Source organism: Falco punctatus (assembly GCF_963210335.1).
Source record: "Falco punctatus genome assembly, chromosome: 12".
Lineage (NCBI taxonomy): Eukaryota > Metazoa > Chordata > Aves > Falconiformes > Falconidae > Falco > Falco punctatus.
Genome location: NC_137592.1, coordinates 1,336,738 through 1,349,432, shown reverse-complemented (window position 1 = coordinate 1,349,432; position 12,695 = coordinate 1,336,738). Strand labels below are relative to the sequence as shown.

At 37.3% G+C, this 12,695-nt stretch overlaps 1 protein-coding gene across 5 annotated transcripts in view; it reads right to left on the bottom strand.

Moving 5' to 3' along the window:
* Positions 1–12,695, bottom strand: part of CFAP61 (cilia and flagella associated protein 61) — a 117,518-nt gene that overhangs the window by 79,134 nt on the left and 25,689 nt on the right. For 4 of the 5 annotated variants that reach the window (XM_080407773.1, XM_080407774.1, XM_080407776.1 and 1 more), the window contains 5 exons: positions 10,444–10,483; positions 8,389–8,528; positions 4,677–4,803; positions 3,787–3,864; positions 2,406–2,612 (listed from right to left, as the gene is read on the bottom strand). In XM_080407773.1, coding sequence (XP_080263899.1) covers positions 2,406–2,612; positions 3,787–3,864; positions 4,677–4,803; positions 8,389–8,528; positions 10,444–10,483 — 592 coding nt within the window. The remainder of the gene's footprint in view (positions 1–2,405; positions 2,613–3,786; positions 3,865–4,676; positions 4,804–8,388; positions 8,529–10,443; positions 10,484–12,695) is intronic. The other variant, XM_080407775.1, reaches the window with a different exon arrangement.

Sequence of the window (12,695 nt, the reverse complement as noted above, 5' to 3'; positions counted from 1 at the left end):
TAATGAAGATAATTATGAGAGTAATTACATTACTATCTCTGTGGGAATGACAGATAAACAAGTGGTTTGGTTTATGGGATTTTTCAGCACAAGTATTTTCCCCAGGAGGATATTTTTCTCCATAGTGATCATGAATCAGCTTGATTTGACCTCATTAAGCTATGTTATCTGCTTACTGCTAACCTTTGCTTGTTTGGCAAAGAATGGTTATGAATTTATATAGAAATTCTATACCGACTAAAATGTCAATTTCATTCAAGTGATAAATGTTAATAAACTGGCATAAACTTGAACAAAAATCCTAATGCTAATGCAAATAGCGTGGAACATTAGAAATAGCTGTATTCCATTTATTACAGCATGACTAGCTCTGTCATAATTTATGACATGAAAGGGGAATAAATAAGTAAGAGAATTACAGGAAATAGAGAATGAACATTAACGCAAACTAAATTACACTGAAGTACCATTCCATCCACAAACATTGAAAAAACTTGATGTTGCTACCTTGAGAACTGAGTAAAACATCACATTTACCATTTATTAGAAAGCAATGATAAACTAAAGTAACTTAAAGGAACTCTGTAGCCTGGAAATAGACCAAACTGGAATCATCAGTAAAATTTAATTTTTCTCTTCCATCCACTGCCATTAAACTGCATTTTTTAAAGTGCCTCTTAAGAACCTGAGAACCTAATGCTATGCAAGGACATTGCTTCCTCAAGAGAATACTTAATAAAACTCCACAAAAGTGTATAGGAAAAAACATCCTTCTGAAAAATGTACCTATGTCTAACCTGTCAAAAATCCTATGTTAAAAACTGTGGCGATTTCAAAAACACCCAAGTCACTGAGGACAGAATTCATCTCAGTCACCATCTAAAAGCTAGGTGCTTACTTGAGCTAGCCATGCAGACACCCAACCAGAGTCAGCAAGGTGAGCATCTCCAGAGGGCAATTCTTTCTGTCCCAAGGTAGGCAGTTATGAGCGATGGATGAAATGCCCTCTGGATGCACTGTGTGTTTCTCCATTAATGCTGGCAGGAGCCTAGGAGATTAGGCTGGGCCAGATAGTAGCTTTAGATGGCTACGCATCAATGAGTTCACATGTTTGACGATTTTACCTTGTGTTCCCTCTTCTGACATGAGACCGATGACAAGACACATATATGAGTATTTTTGAAAGAATCTTTTATTTTGCTTCTACAAATTACGTTCTTCTCTGAAATGGACTTTCTCACACAGGATTAGGTTCTTATGGTTTTCCTGTAGCACTTGCAGACACGTCACATTTTCAGTGACAGTGAGGTGTCTGGGTCCCACTGACTTTTGATGAAACACCGTCTAGAGTATCTAAATCGCTTTTGAATTCTTATAAACCACCTGGATGTGTTTTTAATGTTATCCCCTTGCATTTATTCATGCTACATTATGTCCAGTGACATAATTCCTTTTTTCCTCTCTGCCTAGCACTTTGTCGTGAATCTACTGAAATAATTAATGCATCTGAATGGCAGTATGTGGAACAGCACAACTTTATCTGGTTCTATTATTAACTACGACAGGAAATAGAAATAATTGTTAAAGATACAATATCTGCTTTATAACCCGTCATTTAAAACCTGATTGGTAACTGATTTGCAAGTGACAAAGGTGTATCAGGCTTATTAGCTGTTCAAAACAAGAAACCCAAACCACATCTTAGAACTCTACACAGGGTCCTAACTTCAGCAAATGTGGGAATAGTGGATGCTTGCTACTTCATCCTAGAACCGATCTATTGGGAACAGACAGGAAAAGACAGAATCTTGACTATTAGTACCACAGCACACTTATGGAAGAGGCTGACAATACACAAGACAATACCAATACATGTTTACGTGGGTAAAAAGCACATATACTTCTCTCAGAAACAAGTGAGGCGGTAGCAAACAAATTGCTCCTCTAATGTGCTGCTCCCACGGCAACATACTGATGTGTTTAACTTAAAAGGCATCTAACTACATTTAGAGAACAGTCACCCTAGGGTTCTCTAAATTCAATTGAGAAATAGACATTTGCAAAGAGTGACTCAGATCAGAAGGAGCCACCCCCTAGGAAGAGCTTCTCTCTCTTCAAAGACTAGGCAAAGACCCAAGGCCAAGTACACTTCAAATTTTGGCTCCTTCACACACTTCCTGAAGATATCTGGTAAGTCTGGATTCACATGCACTACTGAGCACACTACAGATGAACTCTGCAACAGCTATGCCTATGAGTACAGATTATATCATGCAAGAAGAAAACAAAGTTTGCTGCAGGTTGCTAGCAAAATCTCTGTTTACAGTCACTCACAGAAGCAAACACAAAAATAAAGTAAGTGTGACAATATTTAATATAAGAAATACAAATAACTTTCTCCTTACCTTGCCTTCCACATACTGTGGATAAATAGGATAGTAAAGAGAAGATTTGTGGGCCAAGCGAAGAATCTCCTTTAGAAAGTGTTTTGTATAGTGATGAAATATAGGATTTAAGACAAAGTGGCAAAGATGTCCATGTTCCTCTTGCTGGTGGTGATTAAAATTAATAAAATCTTCAATGTTGTAGTGTGATTGAATATACTCAATATCCTGGAAAAGAACTTGGAAATCAGCAGTGATGAAACAGCTACATTTACTATGTCTTAGCAAGTGCCAATGAATTGCTTTCTATCAATTAAGGAACTAAATTTGAACACTGAAATTAAGTGCCTTTGAGAGTTGTTCTCAATTAAAGCACGCTGACTGAACATATTTTTCTTGAAAATCTTTTCATTGTATCAAAATCTATTCTTGCAGCTTGCTCACCTTTATTTACAGGGAATGCATATTTGACCCTTTCACAACAATGTCTGATACAGGTTAATAGACATTAATGGAGGGGAAAAAACAAACAAAAAAACCCCACCTTCTGTGTTGCCAACTTCCAACACAGAGAAGAAACCTAGACCATCCTCGCACAAAACTTACACTGAAAAAGGGGAATTCTACAGAGAAGAGCTGTGCAAGAAGTGCCCTCCAATAAGTCTTCCATGTTGAAGTGATAAGCTGAGATTTCTGCACATTTATACACTCAAGAGAAATCACTATATCCTCTTATCTCAATGCTCTTAATATAATTAAGAGCTATTTTTGAAAACAGAAGTGACTATTCTAAAAACTGAACATTACAACTGCTGAACAATCTAAAATCTGCCTTTTCAGACAGCAGAATACCACACAAGTAATGCTTAAAGAATGTTTACTTTTCAAGAGTAATGTGCAACACTGTCTCTTTTTGTACTTCATTAGGGCATGTGCTTTTTATTTGTTTTGAAGTGTGTGATTCATTATCACTCAGAATCTACTGTGGGAGGGGAAAAAAAGCCAGTCTAGAAGGACAACTACTACTCTTTGGAGTACACATGGCAAAACTGCTTGTTGACTTCAGAAATTAGGGAGCAAAATAGGTGATTATAGACATATTTAGGAGGCAGAATGGCTTGTGCTAAAGCAGCAAAAAGAGGTGTAAGATGCATACTTTCAGAACACATCATCAGCTTCTTGCAAATAACAGGATGATTTTTTTTTTCATCTGTGTGTCAATCATCTATGAAAAGGGAATTAATACAGTCTACATAGGAAAGACAGAAAGAAAGTGTAAAGAAGCAGCATCTTTTACATATCCTTTCTGTTAGATACATGTATAGTGGCAAGCACGAAACTCAGCCTTTAGTGTTAAGGGCTAAGCATTACAGTTTTCATACAACACAGAAATAGAATTTACCATTTCATCTCTAATGACAGAAATGCCAACTATTTGATCCAAAACTTCTGCTATGAAAGCCTGTACTGGAATCCCATCCTGCAAGGCAAAAGCAACATATGCACATTTCCTATTTCATTAGTAATCTTTATTTTTAATTGTAACTGTGTATTTCACCACATGATCACAGTTAAAATATTTTCCTCCCAGTACACATTCTATACACCATCTCAGTTTAACCACTCTTCCTTAACTCAAGGCATAATGTTTAAGCAGTGTATGTGGCTGGACTCAACCATGCAGAATTCTACTGGACTAAAGTTTCAGTTAGGATCTAGCTGCTGCAGGAGAGCTATGAGCTCAGCCACTAATTTAGTCCTGTGTGAAGTTCTGATCTTAGGGAAGAATACTAATTAGAACAGATATTTAGTTAAATAAAATGGATTTCCCTACAGCTATATGATTCGTAATGGCAGTGTTTGTCTTTTTGGCTATGCAGAATTTTCCATCACACAACAAAAATGCAGATGTTCCCTACTAACTGATGGGTGTCTGTCTGGCCATATTATGGGAAGAAGAAAGAGGCCCCCATATGTGACAAAACACAAGTACATGTTCATCACAGAACCAAATGTGTGTGTAAGAAAAAGCAGCAATGCTAATCGGGCTGTGGGTGGCCAAAAAATGCATCCAGCCTGCTTCTGTCCCTGCATTTGAGGAGTCTCCAAAGAAGAGGGTAGTTGGTATAAGGCCACAGGTTAGATACACCCTATACTGACTGTTGGTACTGACTTGAGTACCTATATACTCTCTCTATATAGTATACTAGTTTAGAGTAATGTAACAAATTCTGGATGTTTTCACTAATATTCATCCATTCTCTTGTACATTTATTTGCAAGAAATACTCACTGGATCCCTGCGAGCCAGAATAAATATCTTCAAGTCATTCAATATACTTTCATTCAATCTAAGGGTTTTAACAAGCATCTTGACACCAAGTAGGTCATTGGTTGTTGCCCTTCTTACATTAAATGACCTATTAAAAAAAAAAAAAAAAAAAAAGAAAAAAAGAGAGTAAAAGTTAACTCTGTGACAAATTAAAGACAATTCCCACGCTTAAGACATGCCTTTCCACAAGCACCAAACCTGTCTTTTAGAAGGTAAGATTGATTACTATATGACTATTGTTTGAAATCCATATTAACTTATTGTGTGATAAGAGATCACACATCTACCTGAGACAACTGAAGAATGCGGCTTTAAATGCTACTAATCATTCAGTCCTTCTGCACCTACAGCCCATTCCCACAAAGCACTAGCTCTGACAGATATTACCTAATCTTTGAACGGAAAAAGAGCCAGCAGAGAAAGAAGGCAAAGAATCTTTAAAAATGAAAGTAGAATCCATAACTGCACACTGACATACACGGGGAAAAAAGAAAAAACAAACACAGAAAGGTAAGAAAAAAAAGAAAAAAGGAGATGGGGGGGGGGGGGGGAAGAAAAGAGCCAACTGTCATCCTTGGATATGGCACAAAAGAAAGGCAGTAACATCAATTTCTCCAACAAGAACAAATTACTAACATTTGTGCTAGGCCTCTTTTCTTTGAATAGTAATACATGAGGATAAACTTACATGAACAAAATGCCTCTGATAAACATAAGATTGCCAATTAGTAATCACACAACAGTGGTATGCTGTGAAGATCTCTGTGCAATATATACAGCCAGTAACACGTTAGCTACAGACAAGGATATCCTGGCGCTTAACTAGTTTACACACTCTGTTATAAAACATCTTCCCAGCCACTAATTATTAAAAAAATTTACTTCAAAGGAGAGTGTATAGCAGCTAAGGAACTCCCTCATATTGTCTGTTAAAGGCATCAACCCTTCCTGGTTAAACAAGGCTTGTATAATACAGACTTACAGAGTGCTGTTCAAGGAACTGAATTACAACTTAATTTCCAAGAACTAAGTTCTTCCACCCAGTTAAACTTGCCATTCATATAGCATAACTTCCATTCCTGTTGTTCTTGCCTTCAATTTAAACTTGTATGTGCTATTCCTCAGCCTAACTCACAGTCACATTGAGACTGATTTTGTGGAACATGGTATAAGGAATAGCACTAGTACCTTAACACAAATACCTGATACATTAAGGGAAATTTCAAAGCTCAATCTCATTGATCATTTTCAACTTGATTATTTGAGTGTTCAAAAGCATACATTTGATTACTAAATTACAAACTAATCCTGAACTTCTAAGTCAGCATCAGCTTAGCTTTCACATTTAACACATTTCCAGTTAATTGCAAGATCAACCAAGTGATGAGGATGATGGTCAGCAAGACTAGCAATATGGTTCACTCTGCAACCCACAAGCGTGCTATCTTCCTGCCACTCCACTGAGCCCAGCATTTGAGTTTTTCTCCCCACCCATGTCCAAGTGGAGGCACTTGTGCCAATAATGAACTACATTTTTAATGTGATAAAAACCAGAATATGCAAAAAAATTTGTAACTTAAATAAATAAATAAACAAAACCACCAGATCCAGTGTGAATTAAATAGTAAGAAGGACTATACAAGGTCTGTGCTCATTTCTCTTCCAGCAATGAATTAACTCATTCTAGATGCCCAATTCCTTTGACCGCTCAGAGACCAGGACGCTATCATTATTATTATGCTTTTTAGTGAAAATTGAGGGAAAGTATCCATTAAGCATTTCAGCCTATGCCTTGTCATCTATTATTTTTTTCTCCTTCACTGTTAAGTAGCAGACCTATACTTCCATTTGCTGCACTCTTGCTTTTTGTGTACTTAACACTTTTTCTTAGTCCTTTTACAACCTCTACTAATCAGTATATCATTTTGTTCCTGTGCCTCTTCTGATTTTGCCCTTTCATGTCTTCATATTCCCATCTTCTTACCCCTGTTTTTCTTCTATTCCATTTTCTATGACTTCCTTTTCACTCACATGCCTTTCAAAAGCCCTTGGTACAAGTACAATATATTGATCTTTTACTTCTTTCTATTTTGGTTTTATCTAAGAGAGTATCTGCTGTTGTGCACTTAGTTTTTTGTTCTTCAGAAGTTTTTCCAAAAGCTTCATCGGGTTTCTTCCATAGCTTTTCTGATCCTGAACCTCAATGGAAGGCTATTTTTTCCTTACTCCCCTGCACAGCCACAAGGAGGACTGGAAAATGCTACTAATGACATTATTCTGTTTTCATAGAAGGGGTGGTATCATTTGGAATATGCACAATTTAATCAGAATTGTAAAAGTGTTTTTAAAAACCCTGATAACAAGTTTAATTTTGACCAGTATCGCAAGAGGACATATGACTACCAGTCCTACTGGTGAATTACTGAACAGCTGTGGCTGAGATTAACAGGAATTACTCCAGTGGCTTTCTCTTCAGCCAGCTGGATTCTTACAGAGTACACAGAAGCCGAATTTCATCCCACGGTAAAAAAGCTTCTACACAGGTCCAACAGTAGCTGGCCAGCTCCTGCATGAGCTATTTGTATACAACCAAAAGGTGATTAAGTATGCAATTAAAACAGAAGTATTTCTCTGAAAACATGCAGTATTTAGCTACATTAAGACCAATAATAATAATTAAAAAATAATCTCTAACTGCACCATAATTCAAGCTTGGTGTTTGGGCCAGTAGAGGTTTGTTATACAACCAAAGCATTGGAAAATTCATACCACGTAACAGAAGTCATAGCAAGAGAGGTTTCGTGTTCCAATTCACCAGTATTTCAGACTAGAGAAGTATTCAATGTCTCACAGAAATTGGAAGGTATGAAATAAATGATTCAAAAAAAGAAGTAAGAGATAAATTAGATAAAATAGGTACTCAAGAATGAGGTTACTGCTGTGTTCTGCATGTTCCAGAAATGCATTACTGCATTTCTCTCTAGAGAGTTATGCTATGTTTCCAGGAATTAAATCTACACCAGGCTTTCAATTATCAGTGTTACACAACCCGACCCAAGTCCAAAGGGCAAACACTGCACCATGTTTATCAGCCTTGGTCCACAGTGAGGTAACTTGAAGCAGCTAATTGCCCATTGTTTATTAAGTTAGCAGTATATATACAAATTTTAAATGAATCCACTCATTGCACTTTGGTTTTACTTAAAAGAAAATATATATAATGTTGGCAGTCAGAAGAGTGCTTGCTTTTACATGTTTAATTACCTTTTTTTTTTTCTCCCCATTAAAAATCATGTCACTAACTACCTTATTTCACTGAAAAATATAAGGCTATTTCTACATTGTCTAGTATAGCGCTGTGTGGCAATACATTTGAGTAGGTTTAGGATTCACTCCAGAACAGGAAGCAAGACAGCTGCAGCAATGCTGCTGAAGACAAAGTTATTTAGCTTTGTTCCTAACTGTCCCAGGCACAGTTCTGTGCTCTTCAACTATACTGTTTTGAGGGTTCAAGCTACCATTTTTGCAAGATGTTGTGCCATATCGTGCAGAATACCAGCTTAGTCTGAGATGACAAAGGAATACCCATCTGGCGCTAGGTTGGATGATGCAAGTATGTTCCATAGAAGCAGTTCAAAATACATCATTTGTTGTCAAGAGGCACATGACTCACTTGAGCAATCCTGCACGGTGGAACACATAAAGCTCATGACCAAGTCTGGAAGTACAGAAAGGGACAACCCGAACAAAACTCTGGATCAGCTGGAACTCTGGTATATGATGTGGCACAAGGATGACACAGAAGTCTTTATCCTGAAAAATATTTGCAGACATTAAAGGCTCTTAGTGATCTCGGCGTAAGCTTTGCACAAAAGCTTCTGACTAGAGTGGACAGAAAGCAGAGAAACTGAATGCAGTGCTTACAAAGTACATACACTCCAAGTATTGCTCTACCAAGATAGCTTGATGCCTGGGCAGCACACAGGAGCTAATGAGCTCAACATTAAGTTGGCTCACAGAAACAGGTCTTTCAGCTCCCATAGTCAAGACTTACGGAGTTAATATCCTGATATTCACTAATGATCCTTTTTTAACACACTACACCCCTCTCCCTTTTCTTCCTCAGTAGAATAGAGTATTTCAGTTGGAAAGGGCCTACAATGATCATCTAGCCCAGCTGCCTAGTAGGAACACCACACCTTTAGGGCTAACCTTTTCCCTTAAAAGGTCTTTTTTTCTACCTCACTATTCTGCAGTAAAATTTCAGGACAGGGCATGTCTGACTGGGATCTTTTGCCTGTTTGCAGCCCAGTGAGATGATCAACTAGAACAGCATGCCCTAAAATCCCGAGCCAGTGTGTATGCACTGCTTGACTTCGCACTGCAGGCACAACAGACTTGATGAACTCAAGATTGTATATGCACTGTGATGTCCAGCTTGTCCCAAATTTGGCACTGCTGGCATGTATGTGCTACAAGGTGTGTGTGCATACAAAGACACACTGTATTGGCAGTCAATGTAATTGTCTAAAGCCCTGTGCTGTAAAGGTTGCAGAGGTGCAAAGGAGTGCAGGAATCTCAACTGAATGCTCTCAGATGAAAGACAGCATCCTATGGAGATAAAACAGCATGCCACAAATAACTTTATCCACTCAAATTGTTCAAGCGCTCCATTCCATCAGAGTCTCTCCCATCCCTTTTTATTCAATACATATTTTAAAATAATCTCATTACACACAGGGATATTGAAGAATCCTGAAAATTCAGGAAGACACTTCATGGAGCATGATACATGCTGAGAGACTCCCAAGTGGCATGGATCTGGAAGATAATTAATTGGTTTGGCCAATTATTCTATAACATTTTTTCAGTAGAAAGATATTATTTGAATCTCATATCTCTTCTTCTCTTTAATCACACTATGTGATTAATTTTTCTTACTACACCTGTGATTCCGTCATGACATTTTGTTTCAAGGAGTGACAGGTGCATTGTTGGAAGGATAAATTACTTATGAGATTTGAAGTGTTCTCTGTTCACTTTCTATGGGAACTTTCTTTGGTGGTAAGCAGCCTGTCTGAACATGCTGATATTTAGGGCCAAGTCGGTATCTCTGGTCAGCAGGACTGTCTCTAAGGGATGCTACCATGCAGTAATTTGTAGTGTGAATTTACAACACATTGCAGTGTGTATTAAGAATGTCTCAGAAAGGGGACTTTGCTACCTCAGATAAGGATTGATCACACAGGGCATTACTGTGAAATAGCTACTGCACTATGAATTCACATTCTTATTTGCCACACATTACTTTTGACCTAAACATAAACCTTCAGTGGCACTGTTAATGCTACAGATTTCCTTAATACTGCTGTTTTCTAGGCTTTAACTCCACCTACTTTAATGCATTTTCCCTGATATTATTTTAATTTAGGTACTGTCTGGATCTATACATCATTTTAAAGGTGTTTGAAACATTTGCTTTCTAAATCTGTACTTCAGAAAAGTCCCTATGGAATATAAACGAAGGATTTATGTATGCAATACATAAAGTCCAAAAGCAGCCAAAGAGGGGAGTCAAACCCCTCAGGGTAACCCAGCCCAGAGTAACTAGCCATAGCATACTCCTGTGAGTCACTGACTTAGTTGGGCATCATATCTAAATGCTCTGGCTGACAAATGCACTACTGTCCCGTCATGCATAAAACTTCAAAAAATTAAATATACGTACTGGAAAAAGCTTGAAAACATAGTGCAAAAAGTCCAGTGATCTGCAACCAAGAGTAAACATTGTTAAATAAAGCACATATCAGACAGATCCTATACATTTTGGTATTTACATCCCTCTAAGTGCAAGGAACATTGATTCACAGTGCTTATCAGACAATTCAGCATTATTCAATTGCAGATGTTGCATGCTGCACAGCAGTGTTGACTTTTAGTGCCTAAAGCATGACCATTAACAAGAATAACCCGAATGTTTGAAATATCATCAAAACATTCGGCTCTTCATCAAAAGGAAAAAAATATACAATTTACTCCCATGCTGTTGACTCCAACATTTTTCAGAAGCTACTCATGGACTGTCAGAGCAGCATTAGTACACAGCAAACATTAATTGAGGTTACAAACAGTTGTTGCTATGTTCCACAATATTTTCAGCCAGTACCAAGAGTTCTGTCACTATCCACTTGGTAAGCCTATCCAACGTACTTTATCAGACTAACAGGAACATCAATACTTTGAAATTGTTTTTGAACACTTCTTTGCACTTCTCACCTACCGGTTTAGAGTAATTCCACTCTCTTTTCCATGGTGACAGTGAAACGTGAAATGTGACATTTGAGTCTAAAAAACCATGAGAAATCTAACAAATTCTTCCTGTTTCTTTTATGCGTGAGGACATCAGAGAGTTCTAAACCCAAATAGAGTTGCACTGAAGCTTTATAAAATATTTTTCCACTGTATAAAATGTGTCTTTTGAAGAAATTCAATACAGGCATATATTACCTAAAAATATTGATAAACCCCTTCCTCCCTCCAGACCTGTAATTAAGTTCCCTTTAATTACTTCACCAATAATATTACTGAATGAAAAGAGAAATAATTTCTAATTTGAATGAAATCTTAAAAACACCCTTGTAAATACAGCTCTGGATTGGGGTATTATATGTTCACCTATATAATATATGACTAGTTAATAGCTAAATGGGGGAAAGGAAAATGCTATTGCAATGTAATTTTTTATTCTCTGGCATCCAGTACCTTCTTGGCAGCAAGGAACAAAAGAATGGAGGTAGGAGATTTTTCAGGGGGCTTAAAAAGTTATCAAATATCTGCAGTAAGCTAGCAAATTAGTTGCTTTGCATTTCATGGTCAATGTGCTAAAAAGCCACGTAACAACTCTAGATTTAAAAGATGGAAACATTTAGCAACTTTACTGGGTAACACACGTTCTCCAGTAGTAAACATCCCTTGAAGGCCAAGATGCAATCATACCTACACTTCAATAACGCTACTATTTCTGGATACATGCTGTGCAAGGTCCGCAGTAACTCCTTCAGGACAAGATTCTGAGATATACTCAGGATTACCTCATGCCAGCCTTTCAACATATTTACTTGTCTAATGTTTCCATTACAAACAGGTGGATCAAGTAAATGCAAGCTAGTGAAGCATACAAGTGAAATACTTGAAAACATCAAGATCTACAGATTCCTCAGCTCTGAGAAGAGGATCCTGCATGAGTTAATCTTAGGGGAGGTCTTCAGAAAGGAATGCTATCTTCTCCACAGATAACCATCTTGGAAACCAAACTGTTCCAGAGATATCTCCAGGGAAAGAAAGAATGGGACTGCAGCACTGAACAATAAACACGGTCAGAGTATCTTGAACAGAAACAACAACGGTACATACAAAGAACAGAATGTCAGAAGGGGGCAAAAAAGTGCTTATCCTAAGCAGGATACTAAAAGCAAAGTACTCAACTAGTCTACAGAGAGATTATATCCCAACATTGGTATAGAACACTGCTTTGAATTGCTATTTCAGTATAATGGAGTCATTTTAGAACAAGTCCTTGAGCTCAGTGTTATTTTAAAATAGTTATTTTCTTCTCAAATAATTATTTTCCTTGAATTTTATTTTAGACTAGTTTGTAAATTAACTGTTCCAGAATGGACTCCCTGCAGTGCAATTGTTCTATTGCATGTACGTTGATCAGTGTTTCCAAGTATGCCACAGACTTCTAGCACTGCATTTCTCTCTTTTCCTAACTTGTCTGAGCTATATGACTCAGTAACTATGTACTAAGAAGGCTATGTGTTAGCTTTGCTTTAGTAACTTAGGGTATTTGCATTTGTAGCAGATTCAGTGTTTAATCCCTTTGGATAGACCCTCTCCTTAATCAAGGAACAGCTTAATAAATAGAATTAGTTTCCAAGTTCTGCTTTTCTTCTTAATGAAGTTTATTCCTAAATTTCC